The sequence below is a fragment of the Sinocyclocheilus anshuiensis genome, unplaced genomic scaffold (assembly GCF_001515605.1).
Source record: "Sinocyclocheilus anshuiensis isolate Anshui unplaced genomic scaffold, SAMN03320099.WGS_v1.1 scaffold1535, whole genome shotgun sequence".
Taxonomy (NCBI): Eukaryota; Metazoa; Chordata; class Actinopteri; order Cypriniformes; family Cyprinidae; genus Sinocyclocheilus; species Sinocyclocheilus anshuiensis.
The window spans coordinates 138,293-158,099 of record NW_015552639.1 but is presented as its reverse complement, the minus strand read 5'-3'; the positions used below and the strand labels follow the sequence as shown (position 1 = coordinate 158,099).

The 19,807-nt window shown below is 35.6% G+C and overlaps 1 protein-coding gene across 1 annotated transcript in view; it reads left to right on the top strand.

The window, feature by feature from the left end:
* Positions 1-19,807, top strand: part of LOC107666899 (signal-induced proliferation-associated 1-like protein 2) — a 109,350-nt gene that overhangs the window by 52,449 nt on the left and 37,094 nt on the right. The window contains exons 11-12 of the mRNA XM_016458413.1: positions 9,186-9,592; positions 14,539-14,730. Of these exons, the coding sequence (XP_016313899.1) occupies positions 9,186-9,592; positions 14,539-14,730 (599 nt within the window). The remainder of the gene's footprint in view (positions 1-9,185; positions 9,593-14,538; positions 14,731-19,807) is intronic.

The window sequence follows — 19,807 nt, the reverse complement described above, 5'->3', positions numbered from 1 at the left end:
ATTTTTGTATTTTCCGTCATCATTTCGCTTTTAGTTAAAGTTTTAGCAATTTTTGTTGTTTATCATTTTTATTAGTTTTTTATTTATTTAATATGTCTATAAAGTTCTCAACCTATCATTTCATAATAATAATAATAAACGTTATTTTATATAGCGCCTTTAAAAGTAGCATAAGCGCTTTACATACATATGAAAATTATAAAGTTAAAAGATACACACAAAAAGTACAGACAGTAAAAAAAACTAACCAAAAAATACAAAGCCAGTATAATAAAAGACAACGAAGACAAAAAACAAAGATTTTATGGCAGATTTCCTCAACCAATGATTTATAATAATAAAATACAAGAATTAAAATAAGCTAAAACAGCTAAAAATAAAAAATACTTTTTGTGAATTAACCCTCTTAACAGCCAACTTTATTTGTCTTGGAAAACATGAGGCAGCCTAATAAAAATGAAAAAAGATGATTTCTAGTACTGGAAAAGTCATGTAAATTAATAAAATCTTAAAACGGCATGGGCATTTTTTATAAAGAGTATAATTATGATAATGTTTTCTAAATATTTTAAGATTTGAATATTTAGTTTTTATTTTTTGTATTTCCAGATTTTCATTTTAATTTTACTTAAAACTTTAGCAATTTTGCTGTCTTTGTCATTTTTATTGGCTATTTTTTATTAGCTATTTTTTATTGTTTTTTATTTCAGTTTTAGTTTGAATTATGTTAGTACTGCAAGTTAAACTAAATGAAAAATTAGAAGTATTGCCTTGGAAACTAGTTGAAATAAAAAAAAAATAGATATTTTGTTTTGTTTTAATATTTTACTTTATTTTACTTTTATTTTATTTCATTTATTGTTTTGGTTAAAGGTTTCGTAAACATTCATGACACAGAAAGTTGTTTACCTTCACCTAAGCCATAACCAACTGCGTTTACAAGGATACTTGCAGAGACATGCATTTTGACATAATTTTGCACGTATGTGTCATTACAGGCACAAATAGACGCGGAAGTGAACGGAATTCAGTGTTCACGTGCATCTGTGTGGCTCTCACCGACGCGACAAAATACAGAAGGACTCATTATAATCAGTGACGCTGTCTACACTGGATGCGGCACGGCGCGACACGACAAATCCCGACAGTAAACTGATGCCTCGTTCTATTTATGACGTACTGACACAAAGTTCAAATGATTTGCAATGCTTTGTCGCGTCCAGTGTAGACAGACGCTACAGACACGACAGCTGATGGTAGGGCTGCTCAATTATGGCAAAAATCATAATCACGATTATTTTGGTCAATATTGTAATCACGATTATTTAACGCGATTATGAGTGGGCCATATGACCAAAACTTTATATGAGTGATTTATTTAAAGATAGTGATATATATCAAATGTATATTTCCTGTAAATAAGGTTGCTATGACATCTACATTGTAGAGACCAGCGAAATTTCAAACAAACAAAAAGTCCTCAAAATTATTGAAAATAATTAAACTGTCAGTAATAAAAAAGCAAAGGACAAATACAATAGAATAAAAAGATACAAATGAAACAAACTGTGAGGTTACTCACTTTTTTATGCAAGTCTCAAGCAGTTTACAGCCTACTACAGAAATTAATAATCAAATGTAAAATAAAACATAGTCTTGACTGTAAGAATTAAACTTGTTTTGTTTCTTATTAAAGCTACAAAAGTCCTTCACTCAAGAGCAGTGTGTGATTTTGAATTTGTCTTTTGTTGTTTGATTAATATTAAGCACACAGTCGCAGCAGGAATATAGCCCGCTGTCACTTTAAGAGCCACACGGATTCAATTTACCGTTTTGCGCGTATTTTCATTATCAACTCTTTATGTTCATTTAATACATGACCGACAAAGGTATACATGAATAATCTCTAAGCGCTTAATTTTGACACATTTTTGCATGTATTTGAATATTTAGGCGCGCACCTTGAGCTAAAAGATGACTTTACATGTCCGTGTTCAGTTCCGTCTCTGAGCGCATATATCTTCCTGAGGAGCAGCGCGAGTTCTCTTTCACGCTTTTAAAAACATGAATAAATACACTTCTATAAATCAAGCACGTCCCATTTTGCAAAAGTCACGTTACATGATTTTACTGATTTGCACGTGAAATTGGGCTTTTATGGAGGAACGAAAGCATAGCGCTGTAAAAGGAATGGGCCGCAATAATCGTTTTATCTCGATTACTGTATTTTCATAATCGTTGGAGATCGAAATCAAAACTGTTTTTCGATTAATTGCACAGCCCTAGCTGACGGTGTCTGTGTGTGAGCAAAGAAAACGATCAGTATAAATAATAACGATCAGTATACTAAACATCGCATGTCCTGCGATGTGACTATCGCGGATGCGCACATCGCGATAACGATGCTGAAACGATATATCGTGCAGCCCTGCTAGAAATCACTTTGTTTTTTAAACTAGGCCGCCTCATATATCCAGGTTTTCCAAGGCTGAGGAAAGAAAAAAAAACAGTTGTGGATGGGGTTAATTCACCTAAAAATTTTAATGCTTGTTTTGTATTGTATAAATCATTGGTTGCGGGACCATTGCCAAAAATCAGTATGAAATAATAGATTGATGAGAATCTGATTTAAGCCACAATTCAAACCCTTAAAATCGTATTGTTTGGTAGTCATTCTGGACCAAGGATATGGATTCAGAAGCATATCCTACTTGGCAAAATCTTGCTTGTCCTACACACAGCCGTATAGGAGCTTATGAGGTCCGGTTCATTTAAAGGACAGAAGAGCGCTGACAAAATAAACCATGTGCTTTATTTATAATTCAGTTGGTTGGTGGCTAGCCAGCAGGAGGCATTTGTTTATATATGCAACTGTATGTTTATAAATCCCAGACTAATTCATAATATGGGGATTCCCTACAGTGTCAGAATGTGTTTAAATGTGGTGAGCCGGATTTACACTTTACATATGACGCATATAATCACGTTGCATAAGTGGAAACATGGGCTTCCTCTGCTTGGGAAAGTTCTCCGACTCGTCTTTAGGGTGTTGCTGCGTTCGCTGAAAGCCTTTATATGACAAACACACATGAGGCAGCTAGTGCTGCTGTCAGTGTGCATGTGTGTGCAGTGTGATGAATGAATGCCGATAAGGTCAGTCTGCCCTTGGTGCTGTTATCAGGGACACACTCGCATTCGTCTGTCTCTCTCCCTCTCACCTTCAATGTGAGTTTTACCCAATATCTCACACTGCCTGTTCCTGTAATAGCATCTGACCACCGGCATCCAGCTGAAAGTAAATTAGTCATTTAGCGCAGAAACAACAGGCTCCTGTACTGTAGATATAGTGTAGATAGAAGCTCTCTTCCAAACCTAGTGAGCGTAATTTCTCAAAGGATCTTCATACTGTAAGTGACTGAAGTGAAATTTACATTTGTAGAATCTCCACTAATGAATCTGGCTTTAGTTAACAGAGATGCTCTAATAAGCAAAAAATAAATAATCTAGTGCAGAAAAATATTCACTAAAATATCTATACTTTTCAGTATGGAATGAAATACTGTAATGAAATAAATATATAAAATTTAAATGTCTTTTATTATTTTTAATGATCTATATTTTATCAGTAATGAATGATATAAAAAAAAATAAAGCATCATAATTTTGTTGCCGTCTTTGCGCTTGCATTTGCATTTACTTCCTTCACTGAGCCCCGCCTAAAAATGTTACTGACCAATCACGACTTAGAATCTGTTGTAGAATTTACAACAATTAGAATTTGTCTTTTTTCATTTGAGTTTATGGAGGATCATTTTATAGGAATTATCCAAATATGCTGTAAAAGGTTGTCAGTTCACGTTAGACTTTTTTTCCCCCTTTTTGCAATTAAACCACGTGTCATCCTCGTTCCCGACTGAAAACATATATTATTAGTAAGATCATCTTCATTTGTTCCAAGGTAAATTAATGTTAATTACTTTGTTTCACTTACACTAATGTTATCACTTCTTTTAAATGAGGCTTTTCTCTTTCAGTGACTGTGAAGAGCATGTGCAAACACTGCAGTTTTTAATCACGTTACTTCGTAATTGAACAATTTCCATTAAAGAAATCAGCAGATATTGTCTTAATTCATTCCAGCCCATGTTAAGTGTCATATCCAATCAGTTTTATACCACATTTTACTGAAAATCATGCTGTTGAAATTAACTTAAGTTCATTGCTATGTTCTCTAATAGGGCTGGGTAAAAAATATAGATATCTCGATATTAATCGATTCTCATTTTTACGGAACGATATCGATTCCTAAATCCCAAGAATCGATTAGTCTAGCCTGTTTTCAGTTAATGGACGGAACATTTAAAGGGTACTTCCCATCCAATACATAGCAATAAGCATTGTGCTTTGGTACTTTTCATATAAAAAGAAAGTCTCAGATTTCAAATTCTGTCCATTGTATTGCAGTATTTAAACAATAAATGCCGTTTTGGCGCTGTTTAATGTGGAGTGACAGATCGCTGTAGCACATAGCGCACGTGATCCGATCATCTCCTCCACATTAATACCAGTTTCAGCACAAAATAAACATGACTAAACATCTGAAGGCAAGTTAAAAGAAAGAGTACAACTTTACAAACCGTAACCTCTCTCATGTAATCGCTCAATCAGTGTTTCAGCCGCACAAAGACGTCAATATAACGTCTTGTAAACAATGTAACGTAACGTCAAATTTACCTCAGAAAAACATATTCAGTGACCATAAACTCGTTAGTAAGCTAGAAAAATAAACTGTAGAGAGGGGCATTTTGCTAAATATATGCACCATATAACATATTCATTATAATTTTTACTGTTCTTCAATGTTTAATTTATGTTTGAATAAATCCATCAAGTTTTTATGACAGCCACCATTTAAATGTTTATATTTCAAAAAAACTAATTGAAGTAGAAATATTAATATGTAACTGTAACTTTATTATTGTAAAAACTTCAATATTATAGTAATGTTGTTCCAACTGACTCTCATGTAGCCTATATTTTATAGCATTAGTTGAGATTTTTTTCCTTGAGAAAATTTGGCAAGTACTGTACCTGATATATATCCAAAATAATCGATATTGAATCGAATCGAATTGGTAATCGAATCGAATCGCAAGCTTGTGAATGAGAATCGAATTGAATCTTGAAATTTGTGTCAAAACCCAGCCCTATTCTCGAATGATTTTCTCAGTTGCTCTGAACGCTTTAAGACCCTGAGAATGTTTAATCTACAGAATATGATTTGTATGTCTGTAATGAAGAGCTATAGGTGGTTTTTATCTGTACAGCCTTTTAAACAAATACGGAAAACCATGAAAGATTAAAGGACGGTCTCGTTATCCACGTTAAGTGGAGTGAGTTTTGCAGCTGCATTAATGAGTGTGTTGTTGGATCATTTGCTGGCAGTCTGTATAAAAGCAGGCTTAATGTCAGGATCAATCTCTTAATTATGTTTGTTATTGTGTGTTTGCCTTCTACCATCTATATCAATAACTTACAAACCTTTTCAACTCTGAATGGTCTCTAATGTCTGTTGCATTGTGTAAAATGCTGATGTCCGTCTCTGCTGGGAGATGTACATGGCTCTGCTCTCTTGATTTATTACGCCTATTGTCTACGCACTAATTAATGAATACAGCTCATATTTGCATACATTACCAGTCACAGAATTATGCATCAGCTCACAGTAATTAGTTTTGCAGGTCTTTGCAGTGTGCAGCGGTACATTTAAATTGCCATGATATTTGGTGCTCCGGGTGTGTGTTCACGGTGTGTGTGTGTTCACTACTGTGTGTGTGCACTTTGGATGGGATAAATGCAGAGCACTAATTCCTAGTATGGGTAACCATACTTGGCCACATGTCACGTCACTTTCATTCATTTCACTTTCATATTAGTTTGGACGAAAGAAGGCGTCACATGACAAAGAATATGACAGCAGATACGGCCTGTTTTCCATCTGCTAATTAGAATTATAGATCATAAAATATGCAAGCATGCACAAAATGTCACGTAGACAATGGGATGATATGTATTGTGTGTTGCAATATGAGCTACTTTTTTGTTTCCTTTGTATAGTATTTAAACCAACATCTAAACGGTTAGTGAATGTGTTTTGAAATATTGAGCTTTGGTACTTATGCTGGCAGTGTAAGTTTTATCTCATAAGTATATATTTATCATTTGTATTTTTCTTTATATATTTTATGTATATTTTATTACATTTATTTTTATTTTGTTAGTATTATATATATATATATATATATATATGTGTGTATGTGTGTGTGTGTGTGTGTGTGTATATATATATGTGTGTATGTATATATATATGTGTATTCAAAGCATCGCCATTACTGTCTAGAGTGCGTGGAATGGTGCGCTGTGATTGGTTGTTACTGTTTACAGTGCGTGGAATGGTGCGCTGTGATTGGTTGAGCGGATATATCGCATTCTGCAGAGAAGGGAGACTGGCGTTTGTCGCGGTTTGGAAAAAAAGGGAGAAAACATGACAGAATAACAAGGCGGATATCGCATTTTGCGTAAAATGTAAAATTGATTTATTTGAATAAAAAACAATACTGATTTTTGCGGAAACTCTTTTTTTTTTTTTTTTTTTTAATGGCGTTTATCGCGTTTTGGAACCAAGCTCTTCATATAGTTGCCAGTTGCTAGAGTATTATTGTTTTTTATGTTAATTTATTTTTAATTATTTGTATTTTGTATGTATTTATTTATTTATTTGTTTTTTAAATGTATTTATATTAGTTTTTTTTTTAAGAAAATAATAGTGTTTCTTGTCCACCCAAAAATAAAGCAGTGCTGTTGCTGTAGAATTATTACTTTTTTAATAGATTAATTAATTTGTATTCCTTTTCATTTTTAAATATAAACATGCCATAGCAAATGTGTTGCCAAAAAATGTCCCTGTTATTAATGTTTCTTTGATATGTTTACCTTTCTTTCGTCCTCCTAGCAGATAGATTTATTTATTTGTTTGTTTATTATATTTTCTATATGTTTTTCTATATTTTTTCATATTTATAGATTTCATATATTTTTATTATATATAACTAGTTATTGTTAGATGGTTGCTAGGTTGTTGCTTAAAAAGATAGCAAGCATGCCTAAAGCCTGGCTCACACTACAGGATTTTTAGCCCGATTTAGCCCCGATTTCCCCCTTCCGAGAATCGGAGCAAAAATCTTGCCGATCACCTCGATCGGTCCCGATGTTCAGAGAAGGGTCTGGTTGCAGACATGCACTTGCATTTTCAGACTTGCACTCTCAGACACCTGCACTTCCGCAACTGACATCACTTAGCACAATAGCACTATCTTAATACATTAAGCCATATTAAGTGTTTATGGTTTTCTACGGGAGGTTTAAAAACGCTTAATGAGAGACTTTGCGCATTGCGTTCATATTCTGCTGTTCTATGGCCACGGATTTGCGGGTCTTGCCTTTTTCTCCTACAGATGACTTGCAGGACCCTGTATGTTATAGTACTAAATTAGTTGTAATCGTTTAACCACCACAGCATCTTGTCTCCATTGGCAACACGCACGATTCGTGTCGATTGCAAGTGATGTCGCAGGTAGCAGAGAGTGCAAGTGACTTTGTGATTTAGTTTCTTTTTTCTAGTCTTCACCACCTGGCTACCTGTGTAAAATGTTGATAGATTAAATTTAAAAAATAATAATGAATAAATTAAAGCTACAGTCTGTAAGTTTTGGTTCTTTGTCGCCATCTCTGTTAGAAAACCTGCAATTGCAGCTGTTTGCGAAATTATCTTCGGGTTGTGCGCCGGTGTTCTGACGATTTGTGCTACCCTGTCAGATTTTGCTTCCCATTTTCACCGTATATTGCCATCTGAACAAGTAAGTAACAAGTCTGCCATGTTTGTTCTGACCAACTGAGGAAAAAAGCATTACCATAAATCTCGCTACCAATGGTGATTTAATCTAAAGATCGGTTAGCTCATATCACATCAAACCATGCAAATGATTATTATTGTTATACTTTATTCTCAAATTATTCATGTTAACAACATCAGCATTGTGTGCCTATGAGTATAGTGTGTTTTAGCGTGTAGATTTAAATTTCTGTTCAGTCTAATCTCTTGTCATACCATTCGAATTTCATATTAAGAAATTCTTTTAACCCAAAAAGCAAATTATGCTCCCTTCGAACTGGTCTTTAAAATACAAATCTTGTGTAATCCCAGGCTATCTGTAATCATTTGTGCACATTTAAAACTGGAGTATAATTTAATTTCATTCACATGTGTTAAACAAATAATCCTTTCTGGATTACAATCCGCCATCAAAATGATACATTTAATTATTCCAGCTGCTGTGAGAAAAGGCTATAAACGATCCACCACCTGCAGGATCCTCACATGCGATAGCCTAGTAGCCGGGACAACTTCTTTATGTTAACAGAAGTGACGTAATGATGCAGCGGCATGCTCGAATTTCCCGCGAAAACCTACCCGTACCACTCAAATTAGAAAACATTATTATAAGCTAACCGTTGTGAATCTGGCTAAAGTAAGGCGATAGTTTTGAACACTGGCTGGTTATGTACTTGCTCAAATATTGATTTCGGATCATTTTTAACCCAAAAAAGTTACGGACTGCAGCTTTAAATAAAATAAAAAAAGACTGCAAGTGACATCACTTGCGGAAGTGCAGGTGTCTGAGAGTGCAAGTCTGAAAATGCAAGTGCATGTCTGCAGCCAGACCCTATTGGGATGTTCGGCACTGATTATCTGGTAATGTGAGGCGTTCACAGATCAAATCTTGCAACTCCCGATGTGCTCGCACACAAATCGGGGCCGTCCCCATCATATCAAACATGTTTGATATTTAGGATTTAAATCGGGATGATGACGGCTATATGACTACGTCAGTACTTTCACAATAGCCAATGCGCGTCCACAAAACAGCTGCTGCTGCAAATCTTGTAGTGTGTGCATTCGAGGGAAGATAGTCTGCAAAGATTCTCCTTATGTGTGTGCTGCAACCAGATTTCATAATTGGTTAGGATTTTAAAACTCCTGTAGTGAGCCAGGCTTTAGTAAATGTCTTGCCAAAGAGGGCCCTATTATTAATGTTTCCTTGATATGTTTTTCTGTCGTCCTCCAGCAGGGCGGCGATAAGAACTCCAGCCACTCCAGCAGTAACACTCTGTCCAGCAACGGCTCAAGCAGTAACAGTGATGAGAAGCACTTTGGCTCCGGGGACCTGATGGATCCAGATATGCTGGGTCTCACCTACATTAAAGGAGCCTCCACAGACAGCGGCATTGACACCGCGCCCTGTAGCATGACCCCGGGGGTCGCCGGTGTGTCTGTTTCCCGCGTCATGCTCCAGGGCCCCGGGGCATCTGATCCGGGACACCCGTGGACACCGGAGCTGACAGAAGAAGGGTCCACGGAGGAGGACCACGGCAGGTTGTACCTTCCCCAGAGCTACGCCGCGGCTCTGGCCGCCGGACATGCGCCCGTGGACGGGAGTATGGGAGACCTGAACGAGAACTCATCTCATTCTAGGTGAGCAAAAGAGAGAGAGCTGATGCTTATGAGAATATAAATAGGTCAGATTTGTATCTTGAGGTTAAATGGATCGAGCATTTCCTGGGTGATTATGTTCAGATAATGTTTTTGCCAACATTATTGATTAGCCTGCTGGCTGGATTTCCACCGTGGAATGCTAACAGCAGAATACATACACTTCCCACTCTGCCATCAATTATTGTTTATAAATATGTGCATATTCTTCCAGTTACACACAAACAAACACACAATTAATTGGGTGCAGCTGTTTAAGTGTTTAAGTATTTTGCCTATTTTGACATGTTACATATCCAGCTGTGTGTATTCACTTGGAGAGAGAGGAATGCTGCTTTTTAGAAACAGGTCTGCAGTCATTTTACATCTAAATGACTAACATTGACTTAGGCTGCATTTATTTGATCAAAAATACAGTAAAAACATTAATATTGTACAATATTATTACAGTTCCAAAAACTGTTTTCTATGTGAATATACTGAATGTTAAAATGAAATTTATTGCTGTGATCAAAGCTGAATTTTCAGCATCATTACTCCAGTCTTCAGTGTCACATGATCCTTCAGAAATCATTCTAATATGATGATTTGCTGCTCAAGAAACATTTCTTATTATTATCAGTGTTTAAAACAGTTGTGCTGCTACAGATTTTTGTGGAAAACGTGATGCATCTTATTTTTCAGGATTGCTTGATGAATAGAAAAATCAAAAGAACAGCATTTATTTGAAATAGAAATCTTCCTATTTTAAATGTCTTTGTCATTTTCGATCAGTTTAATGCGTCCTTTCTGAATAAAAGTATTAATTTATTTAACAAAAAAAAATCTTACTGACCCCAAACGCACAGCTGAAAAAACAATTCCAGTGATTCCAGGTCAATTAAGCTTGTTTCCAAGTAGCAGATCCTATCCCTTTTTTACATCATGGAAAAGAAAGTTACATTGTCTTAATTTGCATTGAAGTCATTATTTGCATTGAAGTCATTATTTGCAATGTAGAATAATTTGTGGGATTTGTGTAATTGAGATAACATAGGATAATAAAAAAATGTTATTGAAGGGAAAAAATAGATGGTTTTGTGTATTGCACTTAAATGTAGACATATAGGGTTATTTTCCATCCATACAGTAAAACTGTTTTGTTTTGCACTGCAGAGCAATTCAGGAAAATCATTAGCAAAATTGTCAAATTACCTTCTATTATATTCAGAGTGTTCTTATGTTCTTCAGAACCAGCTGTCTTCAACTGCATGGATAAGAGAGGTTTCAAAAGTACACAACTTTAAGGAGTATTATTAGAGCTTCTTATGTAAACTAAACACTTGTAAGCATAGACTGTTACATAAAAGGCAGAAAAATGGTAAGAAGTCTCTTTGAGACAACCCGGCTGCATTGTATCGCTATTGATCTAGTTACTTTAAAGTGCCCCTATTGTGCAATTTTTAAGGTTCATAATATTGTTTTGGAGTCTCCTACAATAGCTTTAAATGCATGCAAGCTCAAAAAACACTTTCGCTTTCTCAAAATATGCATTTAATATCACCACATTTTCCAATGATTCTCAAACTGTTCGTTCGAAGCCGTTCTCTCTAAACCCCTCCTTTCCGTGAGCCTACTCTTCTCTGCTCTGATTGGTCAGATGGCCCAGTCTGTTGTGATTGGTCTACTGCATACAGCGCATGTCGGAAACGATACACCCATTGCCATAGTTCCGTATTTTGAACGCTCGATAGAAAATATAAACATCTATTATTTATCATACTTACAGTTTGTGATTTGAGTGGAGCCAGCTGGTCCAAATAAACTGGGTGATGAGCCATCTTTCAAGAGCAAGCGTTTTGTAAATCACGCATTGAACTCCCCAAGAGAAGCAGTCGTCAGTAAAATGACGGTAACACAAAAAAATTTTAACCACTGATTCTTTCGGAAGTGAAAATAAAACAAATTTACTTTCACAGCGTAGGACACAGCGTCTTCTCAACATGATGTTAACCACACGAACAAGCTACAGTGTTTGAGGGTGGATCAAGTTGTTCGCAGCCGGCCAATGTAGAACATAGGCGGGCATTATGCAAATGTGTTACCCCATCGCGGAAGTGGGATTCGAATTACTGATGACTCGATTCAGAGTCGATTCTCTCTTTTGGGAGACAACAACTTTATTTACATTTACATTTAGTCATTTTGCAGACGCTTTTATCCAAAGCGACATACAATTTGGGGATACATAAAGCGATGCTTCTTTAAGAGGCAAACAGATACAGGAAGTGCTTGTAATACCAAGTTTCTAGACATTGTAATATCACATTTGCAGCTGGTCAGTGTTCAAAAAATGCTGGGAAATCTCTTCATGTAGCCCCAAGAGTGATTACTGATAAACTGTCTGAAAAAAATACAGTTTTTAGAGAAGAAAAAAACCCACTGACTTTCAAAGCTGCTAACGACTTTCTACTTTGAGGATTTTTATAGAAATGTAGTGGAGTGAAAAGTACAATATTTGTCTTTCAAATGTAGTGAAGTTAGAGTCATAAGTATAAATTGGGTTAATTTAAAAATACAGTGTTTTAATTTAACCTTTTTTTTTTCTATTGCTCTTTGTTTTAAAAAAGGTTATAAAAAATGTCAATAATTATCGATACCGAACGATATGAAACATTATATCATTGATAAATTTTTTATCAATTTTATTTATTGTGCATTTTCGGCTTTATAACTTTGCAGATTGTTTACATTCACATACAGCTATGTTACACATTGCATGAAAGGCAATATTCGAAATGGCATAATGGGGCACTTTAAAGGTGTTTTCAGACCTGTAGATCATTTGCTTTGCTCCAAAACAAGGACTTACATTGTTACAGTGTTGTATTTTCTTCTTGGTTCGGCTTGCTTTTACAGTAAGTCATACCAAAATGTGTTTATGCAAGTCACGTGTGAGTAAAACTGCATTCTAGAGCTGCACGATTCTGGATAAATTGAGAATCACGATTTTTCTGTTTCAAATAGAGATCACGATTCTTCCACAATTCTGAACTAAGCAAAATAATGTAATTTACTAGAGGCTGTGACAAAATATTAATTGCCTCATTCTATTAAAAATGTTTAACTCATTTGAATAATTAAAAAAAAAAGTTTGAATGAATGATTCAATGACACTTTTTTCTGTTACTGAATGAATCAGCGTTTTTGAACAAATCTCTTGAATGAATGATTCAATGACATAAAGTTTTTAACAGTCATTTGTTATCTCCTTGTGGCGAAACAATGTAATCAACATTGAAATCAGCAAATGTTATTTGAAGTGCCATTTTGAAAAGAAAATTACTTTCAAAATAGGCCTGGGCGATAAAACAGTATCGATATTTATCGACGGTACACCTTCTTCGATAACAATATAAAAAATGTTCGATATAGTGCACGATATATGCACGTGCTATGAGTGACGCAGGCAGCACACACAAACACGAACATGAGTGCTGTGCCTGCCTGTGATGAGGAGATTGTGAGTAAAAAATGAATATTAGTCGAATTTAAAATAAACATTTGCATTTGAATGTTAGGAGTGCGTCAGGGAGCGTCATCAGTGGAGCACGAGATGCGGTGATGATGATGTAAGTGACGTTGTAGTTTAATGTTTTGTAAGTCTAGCCCACGAGACACGCAGTTGCTGCGTTATTCATTCAAAATATTAGAGAAATATAGATGCTCAATGCGGGGAAGATCTTGATTAGGTTAAAACCGAAACCAAGCTATTCACACAGAAGTCATATTCAGCGCATTTTCTAGACAGACAAATACGACTGCTGCACTCGCATCTCACACAAGAGATGTAGACAGCCATGCAAAGTTAAAACAGTTTAAACTTTTAGAAAACACGTTGTGCATTTTTGTGGAGGTTTTTTCCTTTTCACTGCGTCTCATATGTTTTTAAAGGCAATCTCCGTGATGGGCGATTCGGCTCTTTGTATTAAGCAATGCATAAATACGTGATGCTGTTTTGTTCATAATTGTTTATGCCATTTACGAAATTATATTTGATTTATATGAGTTCTTTTAGACATAATGCACATTTTTTTTATAGACAGTTACTTCCTTAATTTGACAATTTAATGTGCTGCATTCGCCCTCCTGTGGCCTCGGGAGACAAGACAAAAGTTTAACCTATTTAATCTGCATATAAAACATTAGAAATTAGATATTTGTTTAATTTTTATTTTGTTTTTGACTGTTAAAACAAAAAAATATTTGTAGTTTGAGTTAATTAAAAAATACAGTGGTTAAATGTAAACATTTTTTTCTATTGCTCTTTGTTTTAAAAAAGGTTATAAAAAATGTCAATAATTATCGATACCAAACGATATGAAACATTATATCATTGATAATTTTTTAGCTATATCGCCCAGCCCTATTTCAAAAGTAGATTTGCTCCATTTTGATCGCTACCATAGACATCCGAACTATAAACTTTTATCCCAGTACTTCTGTGATATGAATGATTGTAAGACAGAAATAATACTGTGTGGTTGAAAAGACTGTGAAGCTGTTTCATAGCTAAACATAACGGCTCTCTCTGTGATTTGAATGTTCCGGTATGACTTTGTCAAAGGTTTAATAGACACAGACGAATCGTTGTCATTTGGAAATAAGATCGCGTGGGTGTTTGAATCGAGATCGCAATCTTTTAACGATTAATCGTGCAGCTCTACTGCACTCTCATCGGTCCTCTCCTGTTTATGTTCATTCGTTCAGTTCTGACCCTGAAATGAACCAGGTGTGAAAACTCCCTAAAAATGCCACTGGGCACATTTGTAAAGTATTTCCTTTCTTTACCTAACCACCGGTGCTTAAATTAAACATTACAGAAAGTCATTTTCATGTTGTTATGATGGTTGGGTCTCACGTTCCTCTATTCCATGTGCGCTGGCCAGTGGCTCCCACCACTCCGGCAGCCCCTTACCCCACAGCTTCAAGCACATGTCCTCTCCAGAACCTTCCAGAACCCAGGCAGTCCCCCACAGTAGCCAGGAGCCAGGGCCCAGCACTGATGCGCACACACAAAGCCGTAGGAGGTACGATGACAAACCGATCCCGGACGAGCCCCCGATTCAGACCGAGTGTGGGTGAGTGTGTGGATGTGTGGAATGGGATGCATCTGCTGGTATGATTGGTTTATTCGGGAGTTAATTGTTTGGGCCACTAAAAGCAACATTAAGACGCTTCATTTGAGAGTTATTTGTTATTTAATTTAATTTACCATTTGCCATTACCACATACTCAGGACCTCGAAATCTCTAGAGCGTGTAAAGCACTCAAGTAAACCTATGTCTAAAAAGAGTTGTATTGTAATTTCTTAATGCGAACAATTAGGTTGGGCCTTAGATTTGATTCAGTTTAATCTTGCCTTCCAAGCTTGTGCCAGTGTGACTCATTAAGCGTCTGGTTTAAAAGGCCAGGAGAGACCAATCTATTCCGAGGCTGAATTTAGCCAGCGGTGAAGGTCTCTCACTTCTTTTTATCCAATTAATCTCTCCTCTGGCACAATCATCAGGCAATTCCAGTTTTCAAGGACGAAAAACCATCTGCAATAGATTACAGATCAAAGTGAATCTTTCCTCTATCGATCAGAGTATCACCAAGGCCTGGAAAGAACCATCAGTAGATTAACAGGGCTTGATCGAAGTGAGTTCTGTGCAAAATCAGCTCTGTAAACGTGCAGACGTAATATACTTGGCATGTGTCTCTTCTCATTATTGATCTGTATGCTGATGTTCGATCCCTGTGGACTGTACTGTTCCACACAGAAGATCGGTGTTGGCCACTGGACTCTGAACGGATCCTGGAAGGGAAGCGATTGAACCACCTCTGCTTTCCCTTTAATATTCTAGCTCTGCTTCTAGAGAGTCATGGTGTAGATCTTTTTAGATCTTTTTATTTCTAGATCATGATGATGTCAATGAGAAAAAGACTGGTATTCATTCATGTTGGATGCATTTAGGTCAATTTGACCACTTTTGACATTGAGATGATGGTCAAAAAGGGGCCAATTTACCTCATATCAATCAATCTATCTATCTATCTATCCATCTAGCTATCTTTCGTCGTAATCGTTCAAAGCGGCAATTAATCGTTCAAAGTCCACTTATGTTATTCTGCACGCTTAAGATGTGTTTTTTCTTTCTACATTTTATCTTAAGCGTTTTCCATTGTTTTAATTTTAGTTTTAGAATAACATTATAATACCATTCATATTTTTACTTTTTTTATAATTGAAAGAATAAACCAGTCCGATGTATAGTTGACATTTGAGGCATAATACTATTGAAAAGCACTAAAAGTTTTTCAGTTAGAGTGTTTTCAGCTTATTTATTTTCATATAAAATACGGCATGCAGTTGCATCAAACAATGGTATAAACATCATTCAATGTAAATTGTGATAATCATAATTAATAATCGCAATTACAATTTCAAGGGAATAATCGACAATTATGATTTTTGTCATAATCGTGCAGCCCTTCTATCTATCTATCTATCTATCTATCTATCTATCTATCTGTCTATCTGTCTGTCTGTCTGTCTGTCTGTCGTATTGTTATATCTGCTGTTCTATATTCATTTAATCAAATTTCAGTTTAGTTACAAATTGCAGTTATATGAATTTGAATATCAGCTTATTTTAATTATACTTCCTTACATTCAAATTCAAATGACACATTTCGTTTGCTGTCTCCGTTCAGTAAATAATGTTTTTGATCTAAAATGCAACAAGCTCAGTTTGGGTTCGTCTGTAATTATTATAATTTGACTTATTTGACAGCAGTAGATGTCTCTGTTTTGTCCACATTTCGACAGCAAGTGTGTAATTGTGCTCAGAATAAAACTCTCTCAGTTCCATCTCTTCACTAATGTCTTTTGTTCAGTGAAAGTTTCCAGTTAAACTTCTTAGATTGATGGTGCGGCTGAACTGCTTTCCCCCAGCTGTTATGAAAGAAGCCGTGTAATGCAGTTAGCACCTCCTTTCCTTGTTTATTCCACCTCAGCCTTTATTTCACGTTACGTAAAAAGCCTCTAGACAAATCATCCAATATCGCTCGCATTTATTGTACCTGCTAATGAAGCTTTTTTCCCCGTTTGCAGTGCGGCTTGACACTGTAAACTGCAGCTGCTAACTTTCTTCTCTGTTTCTTCTACTTTCCTCGGCTTCTTTTGCTCAGTGGAGCCGAGAGCTTGTTGTCTTTCCTTCTGAAGGCTCTAGCCGAGCGGTCCAGGTACATATGCACACCCCCACTGTGTATGCTTGTGCTCACGCCGTTAGTGAACTTTCCCCTTTGACCCCTGACCTTTCTGTTCTCCTCACTGAGTGTAAATGTCTGGAGTTGAAATTCTCCCTGCTGTGCCGCGCCGACCCTCCTCTCCTCGCTCACCTCGACAGTTTCTGTCAGACTCAGACACAGTTGCTCATAGACACAAGTAAAGGCCAATGGGTCACTAAGTGTGTTAAATCCGTGGCGCTAGTGCCAGACAGCTGTGATGACATTGTCCATCGCCTGCGGGCTTTGAGTGAGTTTTAATACATTCTCTTCACCATTGCACTTGTTTGGATTTTTGCTGCATTGCTCAGTTCAGTTGTTATTTTTTATCCGAGACTAAAAGCATAAAAGACAGCACACGTCTAAATGTGACCTTCTCACAATATTAATTAACTCACCTTCAGTATTTACACACTCGCTGAGTATTTTTTAACTTGGCTGCAGCTTGTATATTGGTAACCTTTACATTTCGTCTATTATTTACAAGGACATTCTAGAAGAAATGAAGCTGTGCATGGAAATGTCTGTCATTGTTTTCCCTGTGGATGTCTGTCAGCCTGAGGCTGAGCATGATTCTGGGTCTGTAATAGAGTGTTGAATACAGCAGGTTTAACCATAATATATACTAGTACATTTCAGGTTTTCTTCCAGTTTTATATACAAAAATTGTAAATATTAATACAAAAAATTTATTGTATTGTTATTATTTACTTATTGCATTTAAGTGATATTTAATTTATTTATTTAAAAAAAAAGTTATTGCTACTCTTCTGTTTATTTTTTTATTTTTATTTTGGTATGTATTATACTATTTACATTTGTAATTATTTGTAATTATTTGCTTTTCATTATTAGATTTCATTATTATTTGCATATTTAATTTCATTTATATATATATATATATATACACACACAGACACAAAAATATACATAGAAAATTATCATATTAATTTTATCGTTATTATTTACTTATTGAATTTAAGTTTACTTGTTTGATTTACTATTTATTTTTAAAAATTCATAAACTTTTGTTTGTTTCATGATTTTCATTTTATCTCCTAGTATTGTACTGTTCTTGTACTTGAACAAGTAGAACACTGTTCTATATAGATCTGTATAATTTATTAGTATTTGCTTTTTATTTGTAATGGCTTGTTTTGTTTATTTTTTAAAAGCTTCTTCGTTCACCACATGCTGCAGGACAAGGCATGATTTAATTTTCTGCAGATTGCTGGGGATTGCTAGATCAGTGTCTTGCTCCAGATACTGTCGACAGAGTTTAACTTGTATTTAATATGTGATTTCTTCTGTAGTTCAGGTTTAGTTTTAGCCTGTGTGTGTATTTGTGTGTGCATGCTGTCTGTCAGCTATATAGCACGCTGCCAAGTGAGTCACACACACACAAACACACAAACACTGTGTGAGCTGCACACAGCAGCATCAAGGTCACATGGCCCCATCACCATCTCTCCCCTTCCTCCTCTTCACCCGCTGAAAGGATGTGTGACAAACGCTCGTGAGAATCGTCAGCATTAGCTCGTAATGTAGTGTTCAGTGTGATACTGTGATTATCATGACTTTACACTGACCTGCAGCGTCTATACCTCTTCTGTCCTGCTTCATGCTGAACCAGAGCCTCCATCCTCAGTGTTCGACCCTGCTCTCCCCTCACTCCTTAACTGGATTTTTTTTTTTAAGTTTAGTTTATTTCATTTATTTAACAGGGACAATGCACAACAGAAGTGTTAGCTATAAAGCTAATTTGCATCTGCAGTCCCTGGGCAGGATGTTGTTACAAAATTACAATATTCAGTCACAAACAATACAATACATACAACACACACAAAATCACATCACACTCCATAAAATTAAAAAGTCAGGTCAATTATCACATATTTGATTTTCCTTAAGCCATACTTTAAGCGTAGTTTTAAAAATACTAAATGTTGTACACTCTCTAATAGGGCTGCACGATATATCGAAAATATCGCGATAGGCATAACACAAGGGTGTGCGATATCTGAATAATTTTAATAGTAGGCTACTTAAATCAAAAGCGCACACACAGAGAGACGCGTTTCAGTTGGCGCGCGAACACCGAGTTGATTCGTCTTTCGCATCTCCTCCTCATGTTTGAACAGACACATAAACACAGAATTATGTCAATAGTACCCGTCTCGATGATCATTCTCGTAAAACAGTCAGTTATGTTTTAAATGAATGTAAACAGCTGAGAAAGAAATCGGATGTGTATCATTATACTGGATCCGTGCAGTCGGATTTAAAGGGACAGCAGCCTATAAATACATGCTGCTGAATATGTCACTAATGTTAATCAAACAGCTATAACAAAGATTAATCTAAATTTAATTCATACAGTGAACACAATGCAGTGTTATTTTACACTTAATTATTAAATTTCTGTACCTGAATACTATTTATTTTATATATGCTTGTAAATTGTGTATTTGTTCTTTTTTCCCTCTTTTTCTTTATTTTTTTAGTGACTGTTCACTTGTCTTTAATCATGTTTGAACTTTCTCAGACTATATTTTTTGCTGTGGTATATGAAGAAGTACTTAAAGTGTATGGAAAGCAAAGTCACAATGATATAAAATTAGTGTCATTAATTTTTTTGTCATTCACATTGATGTTAAAATTACATTTTCTGATTTGTGACATTACTTTTTATGTACTGCTAAAACACTGCTGGTCACTTTCAGAAGTTGTAGTGATTCTTTCTTTTCCAATAAAGAATGTGAAACAAATTGGTTATATAATTTTCATTTTTAAAGGGGTCCTATTATGCTTTTTTACTTTTTCAACTTTAGTTAGTCTGTAATGTTGCTGTTTGAGCATAAAAAAGATCTGCAAAGTTACAAAGCTCAA